The sequence below is a fragment of the Vidua chalybeata genome, chromosome 6 (genome assembly GCF_026979565.1).
Source record: "Vidua chalybeata isolate OUT-0048 chromosome 6, bVidCha1 merged haplotype, whole genome shotgun sequence".
Lineage (NCBI taxonomy): Eukaryota > Metazoa > Chordata > Aves > Passeriformes > Viduidae > Vidua > Vidua chalybeata.
Genome location: NC_071535.1, coordinates 35,124,991 through 35,143,997, shown reverse-complemented (window position 1 = coordinate 35,143,997; position 19,007 = coordinate 35,124,991). Strand labels below are relative to the sequence as shown.

The 19,007-nt window shown below is 38.2% G+C and overlaps 1 protein-coding gene across 4 annotated transcripts in view; it reads right to left on the bottom strand.

Moving 5' to 3' along the window:
• The window catches only part of SIPA1L1 (signal induced proliferation associated 1 like 1), a 197,157-nt gene that overhangs the window by 12,792 nt on the left and 165,358 nt on the right, over positions 1–19,007 (bottom strand). For all 4 annotated transcript variants that reach the window (XM_053945239.1, XM_053945243.1, XM_053945240.1 and 1 more), the window contains 4 exons: positions 15,767–15,916; positions 11,065–11,189; positions 8,259–8,377; positions 5,748–6,187 (listed from right to left, as the gene is read on the bottom strand). In XM_053945239.1, coding sequence (XP_053801214.1) covers positions 5,748–6,187; positions 8,259–8,377; positions 11,065–11,189; positions 15,767–15,916 — 834 coding nt within the window. The remainder of the gene's footprint in view (positions 1–5,747; positions 6,188–8,258; positions 8,378–11,064; positions 11,190–15,766; positions 15,917–19,007) is intronic.

The following is a 19,007-nucleotide window of genomic DNA, read 5'->3' as shown; positions in this document are numbered from 1 at the left end:
TTAAGGGCCTTCCACCAATGTTTCATTAAAACACCTCACATAGTAATGGAAAAATTTTGCAAGCAACCTCTAAGGATACAATATAAGTACCCTTCACAAAATGGGAAATTGTCATTAGGCAGTTTAAAAATCCTACATGAGATTTTAGTTCAATTAGCAAAAAAGAACTGAAGTCCAAATTCTTGCTGGAATTCCTGGCTATAGAAGAAAACATATTTTGAAGGAACTTAAGCAACAAGAAACATCTCTGAGACCCCAAAACAAACTAAAGAAGAAACCAATACATCTCTCAAAATAGGGCTTCCTGAATTTCACCTGAAAAGCATTTATTTAGCATTTGCAAAGAGAAAAAAAAAGACTTAAATTGAGAAGTTAGAACAGGTCTCTAACATATATCACCATTTGTCAAGAGAGAAAATGGAGCTGGGAAGACCAACTGCAGCTTGTTGGGAGAAGGAGAGGGGCTTTAAATGGAAGATACTCTTTAGTTATGCTGATACTCAGATCTGATGGAACTTGCTTCCTATCAGGAGTGCTAGGCCTTAGACAATACTTACTGTAACAACCTTAAAAGGTCAGTCATCTATAAGCACAATAACAGGAAATCATTGTGCACAGCCTTAATACTGAAATAGCATTATATATCTGGAGACCAGTTTTCTACCAGCTCTCTACACAACTTATCCACAATTTTCATCCCTGGATCCAACAGTGCAGTGAAGGAACTTGAAACAGATGGCCCCATGGTAAAGAACAGTTTCTGACTGAGAAATAAAAATTAGCTGGAAGACTAAATAAAGTCACTGAATAATCTCTTATTCTTCCTTTGCATAGCAGAAAAGTCTTCATCAATCTTTCCATAACTTAATAAAACAATGCATTTTCATGTGCATCCCCCTTACTGAAACAGAAAAAAAAAGAACTTAGGTTAAATTTATATTGCCACCTGGGAAAATAATACCACCTACATTTAGTCTTAAGCAGTCAGTTACCTAATCTATGCCATTTGTCTGGTTCCTGCTGTAGTAGTCAATGAAGAAATATCCCAAGGAGGTGGTTCTGCTTGTCTTAAATTAGGTATCTCAGATATGCAGGGAGAATTAATGCTTTGGAGTTTCTTCTCTCTCTTCATTGACACCAGATGGAGTCAAAAGAATCACCCTGAAATCTGTTTCATTTTCATGTGGCTCAAGTTAAGCACCATGATTCCCAGCACTGAAGTGCTGTGGGCTTGATGAACAGCCTGGGTGGACTGTAGCCTTCTACTGCTTGCTGCAGCCCAGGGGCATCACATCAGGGGCAAGATGCACCTCTCCATTTGCACACAATAATACAGATTTTGTATCAAAGAATTATATTTCTTCCTTCCCCCCATCTCTATATTTGAAAGGCCTATACAAAAGACAGCAGACTGAGAAAACACAGGAAGATATTTTCCTGTCCATCAATCCCATATATTTGGTGCTGCACAGCACAACCTTCATATTTGGAACAGATATAAGCAAACATCATTTATAGCAAGAAAGGAGAGAAAATTAAGAGCTCAGGGAATAGGCAGTAAATTTTTCTTCATTCCCCCTTTGTCTCTTCCAATACTGAAAAAATCTCCTACACATGCTGAGTAAACCAGCCCATCTGTAAGGTATCACTACCACAGCATAAACTGCCATTTTTACCCCCTCCTAAATACACTCAAGAAGTACAAAAGTCTTTGTGCTTCAGTGTAGGGAAAAAGGAGAAAGGAATCTCTGTCCACATTTCAGAATTCTTCAACCCATCAGGTATTTGTCAGGGAAGTGCTAGTTGTGACAAACTGTTTGTTAATAAAAAACAGTAAAAATAAATATCCAGCTCCTGGATAGGCTAATGGTGTTGATCCTTAATGTTACTGAGGAAAGAAGGCAACAACTGATGTTAATTATGCTTGACATAAAGTTTATATAAGATGCATATGTATGTATAATATTTATTATATAACATACTATAAATACACATTGTACATTTTAGGTATTATTTGAATATTTATTATAATATTCATAATATAATAGGCACCAAGAGCAGCCTGATAAATGCTAGTAAAATTAGCATACAATTTAAAATATGGTTTTCTTTAAGGAGCACTGCATATTTTGAAGTGTGGTTTTTACAATATAGTATTTTTTGGGAGGATATTCTGCTTCAGGACTGCGCACAGAACTGGGAATATGACTGAAGCTTTTCACCCTACCAGTAAACAAAGGCAGGCCAAGAGGATACTGACAGGCAAAGAGACACAATTGTTAAATGAGAGCATATTTGGAGACCAAAAGGCTCTGGTTATACTCTACAAAAACTAAATCAGAGCTGGTGCACTATGGTAGTGACAGGAAGTCATTAGAATATTTGACACCAGGAAGCATGCAGAGAATTGATCATACTGCAACAGATACCTAGACCAGCTTAGTTTTATCTGGAAGAGATTCAGTCCTCTTTCTCAGGACACAGTGATGGTCACTACTGGTCCCCTCTCTCCCACCTCAATTATTGAGACACCAAGGATTGAACTATGAAAACATTCAAATACTGCATGACTGTCTGCAGGAATTTCAGATGAGCCATTCATAAAAGCACTCTACAATAAATAATATTTTAAGTACCTTGAAATAATCAGAATTAATGAAAAATGTACTTGATTACAAATAGTCAAGATTATTCTTTTAATTTTGGTAAGAAGACCATAAGAAACTGTATAGCTTAGGCAGAAATGAAAGTTTGATTTAATTTTTTTTTGGTAAGGAATTCATGCCATCAGCACATACTGCTTCATTTAATGACATTCAGCTATAATGATTCCGTATAATTACTGGCCTACATAATGCAGTTCTCCTGGGATGCTATGAGAAATCTGCACAATCATCAGGAAGGACTTTGGGAATGGGGGTGGAAAAGAAAAATAAAACCCAGCCAGAAGCTCTGCTATAAAAGTTAATCACTATAATTTACATTTTGCCACCAGTTCTCAGGTACAAGCTCTTTTATGCACCATTAAATGATCTGAGCAGTAATTATCTCTTGTCTTCTACAGACACAAACACTCTAATTTGTAGTTATTTTCTTTTGTCACAGAGATCTTTGTAAGGCCATATTCCTTTTCTTCTTGCTCAGAAACTTGATTTTAAAGACACTCCAGACGTTATGGCATCCACAGGCAAAAGATAAAAAGTGAAAAGCAACGAAGGATAGCAATTTAGAAGCCAACAGAGAAACACACCAATTAAGCTGTTCATTTCTCATGAAAAGTAGCCTGTTCAGAATCTTTCTTTCGTCTCCCCTCCTTCACCTTCTTAAAGCAGGCATCTTCATAATAATCTCCATAATCTGTGCTTGTCTTTTGGAAGTGCCACTTTAACCAGCCTCCAGCTTCAAGCTTTTGTGTCTCCACAGAGGAAGCAACGAGAAAGCAGTTGGGAGCAAACAGCTGGATGACCTAGGGTTCCACTGCTGTTCAGTGTGCAACCACCAACTGAGGATGCCACAAGAAACAAAATCAAAGCTTTTTATCCCAGACTGTGCCTTTGATTGTGAGCATCAAACACATGCTCTAGTCTTCAAAAATAAAAAGTAATAAAGAAGCAATGTGAGTCAATCTGTTTTTAATCTGCCACAACAAACAATGTATGTGCAAGTATTTCTGCATTTCTCAAGTATAATGTCCGATGTGTTCTATAAACTTCTACTACTTCTTTTTGCAAAGAACTGCATTATTAACATCTCAGTTTTAAACTAAACTTGGCCAAAAGAAACCTCAACTGTTTTCTCCAGAATAAAGCCCAGGAAACCTTTATCTGGAAATTTCAGTGACAGCCCCAGCACTACAAGGAGTAGTAGTAGTCTCTCCTACAAGGAGAGAATAATTTCAATACAATCAGAGAAACATTATGTCAATTAATCCACACCAACTAGAGAAAACACTGTGTTTGGAGACACAATGTTATAATATAATAAATAACAGGACAAAAACCTAGACACCAGTTTGCAGTCACGTTGCAAAGTATATTCATGGAAGAGGGGAGCTGTCATGGTGTGCCTGCTCTGCAAGTATTTCTTTCTATAAAATTCTAAGCTTTTCTAGGGAACTAACCATATTTGGTGCTTGAAGAAGAAACAGAAACCTCAGATATACAACGATGCCATTCCATTAGGCTTTACAATAAAGCTTCCAAGACTTACATAAAGACTTACATAAATTCTCCAGGATTCTTTAAGTGGCTTCAGAAAAAATCATTCCAAATGATGATGCTACTGACTTTATTGCAAGCAGCATTTTGTGTAAGAATCTCAACACTTGATGCCGCTTCCAGTTACATTCAGACAAGTACTGCAGGACATGTGGTAAATTCTACTGAATGTTTAAAAATGCATATAAAACATGCTTATCTTAAAATAAAAGGTGTAACACTGCAGACAACCATCATATAGACTTTTTACCTTCAAGAAAGGGGAATACACTAACATGTCAGAAATCTAAGTCAGTCCCTCTGAAGAGTGTTTTCTCTAGACTTGCTCAAGTCCTTCATGCATACGCAGCTACTGGAAACACACCAGTCTCAAACAGCTGGGTGGGATTTCTATCAATTGAGCGTAAGATTTGGTGCCAAGAATGGCCAACGAAGAGAGGCAGTAAACCAGAGTGGGACCACCATTAATGGATTACTAAGTCAGAATTACCATGACAGAGCACATGGAGATCAATACAGTCTCTAGGACAACTCCTTATTTACAGCTTCTGTATGAGGAGTTAGTGAACTGTTCTCAAACATCTAGTCTTGCACAGTGGCTTTGTTCAAGACAAGAACCAGAAATTGGTTTGGACTTCCAGTCTGCAGGTATTTTTGCTACACGCTCAAAACAGAGGTGCCTTAAGAATAAAAATGCAACAGTCAAGCCCCACAAGGTCAACAAATTATGATGATCCCACATCCTCCCTGAAAGACCTATGTTTTTTTTCTTGTTGCTAGTATGACAGACTAGGGATATTATTTTAAAAGCACATGGAATACTTCTTAGAAAATGGGTTAGGAAAATGGTCTAAAATATTTTCTGCTTCTAGCAGCACTGGTTAACTTGTAAAGTGGGTATCTTCCATACGAGGTGTTTAAGCACATTACACACGTACTTGATATTGCTGATTTTACGAGTGGCAAAACTGAGGGAGAAGGGGAAGGTGACTGTAACCTGTCACATCCACAATCTTGCAGCAGAATGAGATTAAGATCTACATGCTAGCACACCCAAGCAATTTGCTGTCATTATTGATCATACCAACTGTGAGCAGACTTCCGAACACAAAGACTGGGAGAAGAAATGCAAAACATCTGAAATGCGTACTTGCAAGACTAAGAATAGACCAAATATTAAACTGTTCATTGATAACGTGGACGGATCCCCTTCCTGATCCACACATGAATTGCAGTTGTTACAAGATATTCCCCATGAACACATCAGACATGTCTGTCTTATGGATAGTTCAGTAGTAGCAGCTTAGTACAAAAGATGCTCTTAAGGATTTTTAGTACTATAAGCAGCAGCAGATGTGAAGACTAAAGGTGGTCTTAATTTTCAAGGATTCTGCACAGTGAAATCTTTCAAAACACTGATTAACTTAAGTAGAACACCCTCTCTTCAACATCCACTTCTCACTTTTGATAGGTTAGAGAGTGAGAATGGGAAAATGGGGGGGGGGCAATCATACAAGAGGTGAAAATTACCTTGTGTGTGAGACAGCATCACTTAAACTGTAAGCACTGTTCTCCCTTGTGAGAGGGTTGGAGGCAGGCTGACTCTTGCTGTGAATATCCAGGCTGAGTGACGATTCAGCTTTCCGGTCCATGTGGCTGTCCTTTTCTAATGTCCTGTCTGCAATGGAGACCACTTCGCTGGAGCTGTGCCACAGCGGGGCCACCTTCTCCTTGGTCAGCCCTGTCCGGGGCGATGTCGCAGCCCCCAGGGAGGCGGTGCTGCCATGGCTGGGTCCGTAGGAAGTGGTGTCTATGCCGCTGTCAGCTGATGTCCCTTGAAGGTAGTTGTAGCTGTTCAGCTCCGATTCCGTGCGCTCTCCACTGTCATACCATTTCTCATCACTGTGAGCACTGGAGGCATTGCTGGAGAGTGTATTGCTGCTAGAATGGCTGGAGTAGTGGCTGTCAGACTACAGAAGAAACAACAAAATTATGACAATGGAGAAGAGAAAATAAAGGGTTACAAATGCCACCACTCTACAGTATGAGCTCTCCTACCTGGAGGTATTGGATAGATACACTGAGGAGACTAAGAAACTTTAAAAATTGGATTCCAACACAATGCACATCCTCTGTGCTGGGTGCACATAAAAAAACTTTTCTTATGGATTTGGAAAGCAGGGAAATCCTGAGTCTATTATATTTTGTCCCAAAATACCTCGTGGTGGTTCCTTTCAAGCACAGTTCTGCTCAGCCCAGTCCAATGAAATTGGCTGAACTATGTAGACTTTGACTTGGTTTATTGCCTATCAAAAAGTCAAAGAAGAGCATAGCCATTTCTCTTCCTCGTCTTGGCAGTAGGGTGCCTTTCCTCTTCAGCAGGAATGTCCTTTGCAAATGACCAGTGAACCATCATTTCACTAATGTGAAATTGTTTTCAAAAAAGCAGAGCTGCATGAAAAGAAGCTTTAATGTAATGCTTTTAAATTATCCCATTAGGTCATGCCAGTGCCTGGCTGGTTTGTATGTCCTATCCTTGGTTACAGCCCACTATTACAAAGAAACTGAATATCCTTAATTTCATAGTGGTGGAATATCCCATTTCAAGAAGAACTTCTTGTCATACACTTACTGCTCAGTAGCTCATCTACCTTTGGGGTATTTATATCCATTTGAATTCTATTGAACATAGATAAGATCTGATCATCTACAGAATCAGAAATGAAGTAGTAGGCAACAGACCTGTTGGATGACCACATGGCATGGGAAAAAGGGAACTGATGCAAAGGAGACTTAAAAGTTTTGTATTTGTCTACTCATTTTACTGAACAGACATAGAGATCCTAGACAAATATATAATATAAAGAAAGAATATACAGGAAAATGGGTGAATATGAAGTTGAGCAGGACTCCTAGTTATCTCCAATTAAAGTAACTTTTCTTCATTAAGAACTTCATCACTTGCCCATCCATCTGTCCACATAATAAAGATTTACTTTAACAATGATTAAACCAGAATAATGCAAGCATTAATAATTCCAGTATTGGACTTGGCACTCAAGCTAATGAGTTATGTACTACATCACTATGCAGTCAAATACATTGCATGAAAAACAGGTCAATCTGAATTTCAAAACTAGTCTGTGCTTCTAAGAATAAGAAGACAGGTGTGTTACTGTTCAGGTTTCTTTGGTGTTTTCTTCTTTAAATAATAAATGTGTTGTTATGAATTAATAATCTAAAAGCAGCACTGCCAATTTCATTGAAAGAATAATGGTGGCAAACAGGAGCAAATTAAAGACTTGGAACCAATTAAAGGCTTTCACACATCTAAATACATGCAAGTAATACTTTCATTAACATCATGCAAGACAACTCTGTATTTTAGCTTGCTGTACAAATAAAAAAAGTAATACAGCTTATTGAGTAATTGAAAGCTTAACTTTACTGTATTTATCTATTTCTCTGTATATAAATTAGGAAGTGACAGTCTCCACAAAGGTATGAATAGTTAACTCTGCAGAGACAAAGACAATTTACTATTTAGAACTTCCAAACAAGTAAAGCAAGTAAGTTTTCTTCAGCAGGATTCCAGGAGACAGCCTTCCAACAGTGTTCAAGGTATGTTATGAAAAAGGAGAAAATACAAAACCAAAATCACCATTCTGCCTCAAAGCAGCAGCTTTCTGGGCATTGCATTAGAAGATACACTAAAGTTAAACTCTAAGTCTCACATGTGAGGTCTAGGAATAGCTTTGCAAATTTCTATTAATCCTTTACTTCTCACATGACAGACAAGAGGCTGCTGTTCAACTGGCAGCAAATCTTTATAAAGTAGTAAATATTTAAATATGCTGTGCTCTAGGATTTAGGCACCAATAGGCCTGCTCTGCTGCATTCTCCATATTCTAGTAGGGATTTTTTTTCTTTCCTTTTTTTAAACTGACACTCCAAATATAACTTTGAACAACACCTTTGGTATCAAGAATTTGTGGAGTAAAAGCGAAACATTAAGTAATTCCTTTTTTTAGGATAACTTACATGACCCTGCTTATTTGGAGACAAGTGTACCACGGGATCCTGTCTCATCAGTCTTCCACTGGGGCTCTCTCGGAAGGACGGCAATACTTTTGAGACTGCTGGGAGATGGCACGTTGGCTCTGCAACATAGCACACACCCATGGACTGAGAGAGTAGTGCTACAAGCTAAGAAAACATCTAACCTTACTTTACACTGCAATTTTTCCAACACTACCTTTGCCAGAAACAGGTACTATTGTGATAGAACATACTGTGATAGAACACAGGCGAGGAAGTAGGGGTCCATTCCTGCCTGGTGTAAATCATTAAGGCTTCATGAAAAACCAGCTGCCACCATTCTGACTTTTGCTGGAACAACGGTATCATGAAGGTATCATGTCCCCACTGTCCAACAGCACTATATCAGAGCATTTAAACAGCAGACTATTCCCTTTCACAGGGTATTGACACTGGATCTCTAAATGCTTAATACCTGCTGACAAAAGATTAAACAGACTCAACACCCACATCTCCTTAAATGGCATTCTATGTAAGGCAAGACGATAGCATAAGTCTACAGTGATCACTTAAAGGAATCCATTTTTCCCCAGTACAACTACTACACATATTTCTTACCAAATTTGAGTTAAATAAATGTTTTCTAATTGGAGATTAAAAAAAAAAAATCTCTTGACATAATGCTATCTTAAACATTGCTGGCTGTGAATGTGGAAACTGCATAGACGTACAAAGGGAATACTTATTAAACTTAACCTGATAAAAGTGAATGGAAGTCAAATCACTCCTCTTACATGGACACTCAGAGGAATGCACTTTGCCAATAAAACTTATTTTCCCAGGAGATAACTGTGGAGGTCTAGAGGGTGTTCAGACACAGCTTGATAGGTAGGTAATTACCTTCTCAGAGCCCAAGATCAGTATTTTAAAAGAATCTCTCTCAGCTACGAGGTTTTACTACATATATTCTGCACTTCTAAAAATGCTCCTTTTAAGTAGATTATGTGCTTACAAACATCAAGTACTTAACAATATCCATTGTAAATAGCAGTGTTTTCTCCACCACAGCTATGGTTTGTTCATCTTGATCTGCAGCATTATGAGCTTTTTAAAAAACAAATAAAAGTTGTGAGTTTTTTAAAAGAATAATAATCATAATACCAGTAATAATATCATCAAACTTGATTTCCCCTGGCAAGTGGTAGCAAGCAGTGTTGGTAAACACAGAACAAAGGTGTTCTGTAGCAGAGGGGAGGCCAGGAAGGTGTCAGTGTGTGGATTCACTACACCTAAAGCCTCATTTACCCTGAGACAGATTACCCCAAGTGGAAATGTACTTATTTGCCATAAAATCAAACTTTCAGCTAGATTGACCAGTCTGACAAAGTCTCTGATCAGAGATGCAGCTTCCAACTCTCTGAATGCAGGACAATACACAAGAGATAAATACAGGGATTTTATGTCACTGTGCATTTCTCATCCTTTTCCAAATGCTGGAGTCATCTCTCCTACCATGCAATTTTTCCTGTTCTTTCTGGCTTTATTTTTTTTGCTAATATGTTGACACCTGAAACCATAGAACAGAACTTGTTGGTAGCTCCACTCAGTGCCAGCACCAACACCCAGCTGTTGGTCTGCAAAAGTAATGCTGAGCAAAAGATCATTTTTACATTTGTCATTACCATCACACAGCTTCAAAATATATGCGATTAAAATTGTTCTGTCAAAATGAGAACTGCAGATTAGTACACAGTTTTTTATTGAGAAGTATGGAGGAAAGTTGTGAGGGAGGGACTGACAGATGGCTTTGATAACAAGGCACAGCTTACTGAGGTTATGAAGGTGTGTGAACCAAGAACATCTTCAGAACCAGAGGCTGGCAGCATATGCCTTAAATTCCTCAGCTCATTGAAGTGTATTCTCCCTTGAACATTAGTCCATTTGTACAGTGATGCAGTAAAGTGATGCAATAACAAAGCATGGAATTGTTTAATCTAGGGTAAAAAATTTTAGAGAAACACAATCTAGCAACCTTGGCCAGGGTCGTCATGTTGGAAAACTGCTGTTTGTAGATAGGACATTTTCACTGGTGTCAGTCTTACTGGCAATCCTTTCAAGTCAAGCCATAGCTATAGCAAAAGGTCTATGTGCAAGAACTTCAAACAAAGGCCTAACAATATAAATTCTCAGTTCCTAGCTGTTTTATGTAGTTAATGTTCCCTCAGCTGACAACTTTATTGCCATGTGCAATGAAAATGTACACATTTGGGAAGGTCATTACCTACTTACAGATTTACTTCACTATTTAAACTTTAATGGTATTTTTTCCATTTTATACATGGTGTTTTTATAGCTTCAATGATCAAACAATCAATTTGCATGTATATAGCACCATTTGAAAAGGAAGCATCACAAGCACTTTAGACAACTAAGCAAAAACTGAACTAAGCCAAGCCACTCAGGAGAGCAGGTAAGGTCTAACAAGTCCTCAGCAGCAAGACAAATTAATAAGTGTATCTGCCCAGCTGCTTCTAAAAGGACAGAGTGTTTCAGGGTAATAGCATTAAGGCAGATTTAATCCCACAATCAAATAAGGAAATGAAATCGGTTCTTCCTCAGGTGATACTGCTAAGTCTCAAGGAAGCAGACTGCAGAAGCTTCAGTGCATGCTCCAGACCTAATTATTCATCCTGATGAACAAGGCTAACTTTCCAAGCTGCTGGAAACACGGCGCTGAGGAGGGTTCTGTGTGTGCCAGGAGAGGCACGGCCAAAGTCACCGTGCGGCCCCTGCAGGGCCCCGTACGTACCCAGCTGGTCCGCGATGCTGTCCTCGCTCCTCTGCCAGCTGGGTGTGGACTTGCCGCTGCCGCCCGTGTCCGACTGCGTGTTCTGCCTGTCAATGGAAGCGGGGGATCTACGGCTAATTCCAAACCTGTTCTCCCCAAAACACAAAGCAGATAAGCATTTTAAATATATATAAACCGCACACAAGGGGAAAAAAGCACTTTTAATAAACCAGTGTTGAACAACAGGGCAAACCAACACATAGCACAAATGCTTGATGGATTTATAATGCTTAGCCATTTCGTTTTTATGGTAGCTCTCCAGATCCTTTTACCAGCTTTAATGCATTCAAATACAATATACATTAATTTGTTGAGCATCCTTGGGCAAGAACAACTGGTTACAATGCTACAATTGAAAAAAAACAGATCAAAACATCAAGAAAGAAAATGATGAGTTTTTATTTACACAGATGTTTACATGAAAAGGTGACCAGACTGTTACATGGTTGTAGAAAACTCAGCACAGTGAGTAAAATGTAAAAGTTTGGATAAAAACCACACAGGGAAATAAGGTGTGTTTATTGGGAAAAGATCAGATCCTTTCAACTACCCCAAAGCACCACCTCAAACTAGTCAAGGAAAGCATCAGAAAGTTTGTTGGGACAATCCCATGGATCTCAGCCACTTCCCTGGGTTCCAACCAAGAGAGAGTAGTAAGGTCATACCTCTGGATGATGCAGACATATACGCCAACAACATGGATTTGTTTGGGACAATATTAACACTGCCAAATATTTTAAATAAGCCTCTATAACGTCGACTGTTGAGTATGGATTCCCAAATCCTAGGGTTTTATAAATTCTGTAAATTCTTAAGTTATTTGATCATAAAATTATTTGAGTGGATAAGTGCAAACTAAATATAGGTGTAAGAAAATAGTGAGATATACACCTATTGCTGTAAAAGAAAGCATACAGAGCAAAATGAAGACTCTTCAATGGACTCTGCAAATCCTGTCAGAATAGGCAGATGGATTTCAGAAAGATCAATAAAAACAGAGTAAACTCAAGGAGATCAAGCTAATGACAAAAGAGACACAGAGTGGCCCTGTGCCACACAGCCTACATGCCTCATATACCTAAAAGCCTGTAAGACTTGAAATCTACAGTTCTGTATTACATATAAATCACTTATAAGTCTGCAAGAATTATAGCTGGGTTCAGAAATAGCAGGTCAATCATTAAAAATTCATCAGGAATAATGCATTTTTGAGATTTTTATTTTAATCAGATATACCCTGAAGGAAAAAGAAAATCCTCCAACTCTACATGCACAGAATAACACACAAAATAATTACAAGCTGATATATCATCTCTGTATCAATGGGTTTCTCTATCTGTAATGTCTAATAAAACGAGAGAAGGTAACATAGCCCAACTGTGCTGTCTACTCACTCTATGAGCTACAGACTGCCCCACACAACCTCCAATGTAAGACACCTTCCCAGCTGTCAGAACAAGCTCAATGTGGTTGTCCCACTTGAAATTCACACACCAGGTAACTCCAATGAACCCACCACAGCAACATTATACGGCTCAGAACAACAAAATCCCACTCCCATCCTCAAAGACAAGCAGCTGGAACATGCTTGCAATGTGCAACACATCTTGAAATTTCAGCCTTCTAAAAGTTCACCCAAATGTGATCATACTTCCATTTTGTTCACTGCTCCATGATACAGACAGCATATATTTTGATGAATTAAAAAAAAATAAGAAAAACCTGTATATATCTGCCTTCTGAATATAAACAATATACATAGAAATTATGCAAAAAGTAACATTTTTCCTTTTCTGTTCACACAGACTAAGTAGGATTTCACTCATCGAATACCTAAATTAAATATGATGATTTCAATACCAATTCAAGATATGTATAAAAAGTCTAAACACAGCATTTCAAAGGTGACTGATTTCTTAAACACTGATCTGTGGTCTAACTTTTAAGATCTGTAAACAAACTCACATGGGAAGACTATATTTTCGTGATAAAATAACTAGAAGCTGGCATCTAAAAGAAAAAGCCAAACCCCAAACAAATCTTGGTGCAATGAAGTTGCACTGCATCAATATTTTGCTTTCTCTTGTGATGTTCTCTTACCTAATCTCCATTATGTTCATATGCATATAGGCTATGTATGACTAAATTTTACTTTCTACAATCATTTATTGTAGATGCAATAGTGAACACACCAACACCGCATAAGTGTACAGAATACACATATACACATCAAGATCAATCTGGATATTCTTGAAGGCAGCGAAGCTTTTGCCTAAACCCAGCTTAGGATATGGATCAATAGTCTAGAGGCAGCAATTACTGCTTGTACCGATGTCTGATGGAGGCTGGACTCACCCATTCTTCTGGTCGGTTAAATTTCACAAACTTTCCAATTCTGTCACATTGTGTAACAACAAATAAATGTATGCACAAATGGTGAGGCTGAGATTTCCTGCACTGGGAAATCTCAGAGAGTGGTGTACCTAGAAAGCACACTGGAACTTCACCTCTGGAAGATTACCTTCAGGGCTCCCCCTCAGCCCTTACTCCAGCCCATCATTCTCTCTAACATCTTAGCAACTGAATGTTACAATTTCTCTCTCCTATTTTAACAACACATCCGGAGTAATGCTGACCAGACCTACCTGGGATACCAAACATAGCTGCAGAGCCGCCCTGAACCTGCTCCTTCAGACCAATCTCAACAGAAAATGAACATGGAACTGCATTGGCTTTTAGTAAATTAGACATTAAATTGCTTCTTGAGGCAAGGAAAACATTCCTTCACAGTCACATTTTTCATGCTTTCCATTTAGCCTTTACATGCTTACCATTTAGGTAGATGTTCGGGCAATCCTGAGTAAGTATGATTCACGTGTACAAGGACAGTATGAGAGGCAAACTGCTTTTCTTATGGGAATAGAACAGAATAGTAAAATAATTGGAGTTAAGAAATTGGGGTTTTTCTAAAGAGCATCCAATAAAGAACATGCAAAGTTCACATATTAATTGCTTCTTTCATTTTTCCATTTCAACTGTGTTTCCTTGCACATAATTAAAACTTCAACTCCAAAATGACAATATAGCCAAGATTTCTAGGACACATCTCTTTGCTGAAATTTCAAAATGCTTGAAGAATGCTGTAGTGAACATATGTTTATAATTAACTTAAAGATAGAAAAGGGTTGGGATGGGTGCTGGTGTGCTCTGAGAACAATTCAAAACAAACTTTCAAATGTGTCTGAAAATCCTTTCTTACTCAAGCAGTTTTGGTTGTGATGGTTGAAGGACATGTGGCAGCAATACCTTTTTTGTAGTGTAAATGACATAGCTGGAAAAGAGCAAACGATAATGGGAGCATAAGCTACTCATCAGAATTCAAGGTAACACAGAAATGCTGCTGGCGTGATGTGAATGAGCCAGAAAGTCTACAGAGGATAAAGAGGTTAAGTGCCTTTTTCCAGCTGCAGAGCCCTGGATACACCTATACCTAGTGTTTCCTCACAGCAAAGTTTAACGGGTTTAAAGGCAAATCTCCTGAAGTCAGTAGGACTTAAGCACAAACTTAAACGATGACCAGAACAGGCCTCATAGTGTCATGAATCAAAGCCTTCATGAAGGTGAGCAGCAGAGAAGAGATTGACTCTTCATAAAACCTCAAACTGAGCTGCAGGAAGGACAGGGGAGGACAAATCATCAGTGCTGTGGAGCAAGAAGCAGTACTCTTTCAAACACATGCTCAGAAAAGCATTCTCTGGGCTGGCAGAGAGCACCCAAAGGCAAAAGACAGTGCCCTTGTACTAAGCAATTCCGGACAATGGCATTTAATCCTACTAATAATGTATTTTTTAAAACAAAGATATTTCTAGACCCAAACCAAAATGAATTACACACAATGACCTGCAAAGTACTCAAGAATACTTCAGAGGGACGATTTGCAGTGTGAACTATCAGCAGTTTTGCCCCTTTATCTTCTCTATAGGAAGTAATTTGGAATGTAGTTGACAGCTCTTCTGCTGCCAATTATTTTTTTTCTCTACTTGGAGATCTTTGATTTATTGGTCCTTTCGGTGCTCTCTGAAAATGATACAGATTTAATTTCTTCCTCTGCAAGTTGCCCCTTACATTGACACTTCAGAGAGTTTGAAGATTTCTGGGAAGTTGGAAGCCTTAAGACAGAATGACTGTGAATATGTGAAAAAGAAGCTAGCTGTGGATTAATTAGCACTTTTGTGCCCACACATCTTAGCTGCACTCAATACTACTTTGCTTCAACTATTAACTGACTGCAAAGGCCCAAACTTAATACTTCTTTTCCTTTAGAATCTAAACCTGTGAAAGGAAGCAATTTGCCACATGAAACAAGCACCTTTAATGAAGATTTTTAAATATATAAAAGTCCTTCTGTGTAGTAACCTGAGCAGCTGTAGACAAGGATCAGAGAGAGCGGTTAGGCTGCAAGGTAGAAGTGGAAGCAAGGGATTTTTAAAGCTGCCTTCTTCAAGAAGCATGACAGTGTTGTTTGAAAACAGCCATGGTTTCATGCATGTAAACAACAGCTGACAGGAGCCTGTGTAAGCACTCCTTGAGCACACATTACAACAAATGGAACAGAGAACAAAAAATCTGCTGAAACAGAAGATGTAAAAAGTCTGGTGCCTACCCTTCTGGCATAGATTTTTGTCTGTACGTGCCTCCAGTAGAGCCAGTGTCACTCGAGGAGGATAAGTTGCTTGGAGAGTTACGGCACTGCTGCGACCTTGCTAAGGCGATGGAGGAGACGGTGACGTAGACATCGGAGCCAGGGGACAGCCTGTTCAGAGCAAGGGAAGCCTCACATCAGCAGGATCACACTGCAAGGCACGCTCAACAACACCCTGCAAACTGCCACAGCTGCAAGCAATGGCACCATGGAGACAGCAGAAATCCTATCAGTTGAAGGATCACACATTTCCCCCTTATTAATCTACTGGAAACCATGACAATCAACTGTAAAACCCTGGATCCATGGGAAGAAATAAAGGCCAATGTGGGAAGAAAATTTTGGCACACACTAGGAAAACATTCTGGTTTCTAAAGTCTGTTGTTACAGATTGATTGTAAAGAATAACAAAACATGACATTCCTCATCAAAATAGTGAATAGAAGAAAATATTCCTAATTCTCATAGCAAACTCTTGCCTAGAACTTAAACTAACTGTAGTGAGCTGCCTATACAAACTCTCCCAAGAGTATCAAGCTTACCTCCATGCTACCAAACTTGTCCACATTAAAGCACAAGGACTAAAAAAAATGCAATGCAATCTATACATATCACCTTAAAACTTAACATTCTAATACAAAACTATGTCAACAGGTCAAGAACTCTGTTTGAAAACACAGACCTGAGTCACATATAGCCTTCACCTGTCAGAATAACCATACAGCAAATAAACAGTCTTGAACTGCAACACATACAGCTGGGCAGAATGGCTGGAAGCAGCAGGCTTGTACTGCCCAACTCATATCCTGTTCTGTAGTCAAAGGCTTTTTTAGATAACTGCTAGCTTTGTGCATTTTGTTTCCCAAAGCCCAGCAGAACTCACTGCTGTTAGCTGGCTCTTTGTTCTACTCAGACGTGACTGAAGCTATTCAAAACTTTTACAGCGATTTAAGTGAAGTTTGAATTACGCCATTCACAAACATCAAACTCCTACTGTGAACAAAAGCCTTTATTAATTTTATCTAGGAAAACAGTAATTTGCACAAGCTAAATAATTTAATATTTGAAAAATAGATAATGACTTCAGTGAAACATATAGATAAATTGCCTCAGCACCCAGCTCAGGTCTTGGGCTTCAGAAGATCTTAGCCTAGCCATTTAATCTGTGTCTTGAAAGGAGTGGCAGATTTTAAATTAGCTCTCTCACCACAATACTGTAAAAACTTGAAAAGTTTAAAAAATCTTTTGGAAATTAAAAGCAATTATTGGACAGATTAATGGTCCTTATGTATACATATATATTGAAACAGTGTGTGTATATATATTTATATTTACATTTATATCAAATGTGCATTTGTCCTCCTAAGTATTTTGCAAGAAAGCAGTAAACTAACAAAATCTTAAAATGGAAAGAGCAGTATGACTGGATCAAACTTCTTCACCATTTGGAATTTCATGAAGTGCATATAACTAATAGTAACTTTTTCTGAGACCAAAAAGGAATTATCTAAGGCCTGACCGTGGTAAGTACTACACCAGTTCCAGTAATGCCTTTCTAGTCTACCAAACATATTTTAACTTATCCCACATTTATCAAGCAACTATTCTGAAATATTTGCTTGTAAAAAGCATGGTTGAAGACTTGAAAACTTGGGGACCCATAAGCCAAGCAGTTTATTTTCCCAGAAGCATCCTTCTAAAAAGAAAAACAAATAGTTTGGCCACACAAAAATACACTTTCATTAGCATTCGCTCATGTATAAAGGCACACACATTTAAACTCAGTTATGCTTGCAGAGCAATACACAGTTTCAAATTATGACCTTTTATCCCAATACTAAATTGGAATTGATGGCAAGGAAACCAATTACTTCTCAAATAATTTATTTGAAATTTTTTCTGTTGAAAGAAAAAAATTTCATTTCAGATTCAGCTATGCCTTTTCTTTTCTTCCTATGCCTTACCAAAAAGTGACAGCACTGCTCAGAAGGAACATCAAGACTTCAGCACTATGTCATAGAGTTCTAACTCATGTACAAAGAGGAAAGATCTTGAGGGCAAACGAAATTGTATTATAAATGTGGTCTGAACAACAGAGATGAACAACCAGTCAGGTAGAACATTCTTTTATTTAAAGCAGAAGTATATTGTGTTAGTACAGTTCACAATTGCACTAAAGACATTTCCTTTTGTGTGAAACATATAAGAGAAAAGAATTTAAGAGCAAATTAGTTCAAATTGACTTTTTGAACTGCTTTGAAATCTTTTGATGAAAGGCACTTCCCAAGACAAAAGGTGTATTGTGTTGCGTTAGCAGTATGCCCCTATAGCTAAAATAATCTGAGCCTGTCTTTTGTTTATAATTAAAAACCATACTAAAGCAAGCTCTTATCTATTTCAAAAGAGAGTTTTAAAAGAAATGCCAAAATGGTTAAGTGCATGAGTCCACAACTGAATTTAAAAATAGGCCAAGTGTCCATTACATTAAACAGATACAATTACATTGAAGTCAATTGAACTGGGATTATCCCATGCATGATTTAGTTCTAACAGATCTAGTTCATCCTGAAAGAACTGGTTGAGTCTTGCCAAGTGTGGGAAGAACATCATCTTTTGTGAAGGCAGTGAGTGGAATGGACATACATTTATTTTGTTTAATATGACAACACAGACATTGAAAGCATCCATCTTGCTCTTAATAAATTAATTTCCATGTCATCAGCTGTAATTTTCCCCACGTATTCAGTGTGCATAGGTATCTAGTACACACATCAGAAGAAAAATGTCAGTCTAGGTCACTGTGCCTAAGGCAGTCTAATTACAAGACCATACACAGGTGCCTTTTCCTGTAAAACTGTACAGGCACAGGTCCTATACTGTGCTACAACTTCTCCTGCAAGAGCTGCAGAGCTCAGAAGCCAAGGAGGGTCAGGCTGGCAGAAGAGGGAAAATGGCCTTACAGTCAGTGCTGCCTTGGCAAACTGAATTCTTACTTTGCACTTGCTGGAGCATTCCAGTGTGACCACTACTGTATTTGTTAATGACAATTTTTCATTTGTTGTTGCTAATTTTAATTTTTCAAAGGCCTTATTTAATTCCAAGGCCCACTATATCTCTGAGCTGAAATCTTCCTAAAGCACCTGAAGTCAAGTGAGGCTATAATTTGAAAATACTAACAATGCTGGGCACACTTCCAAATATG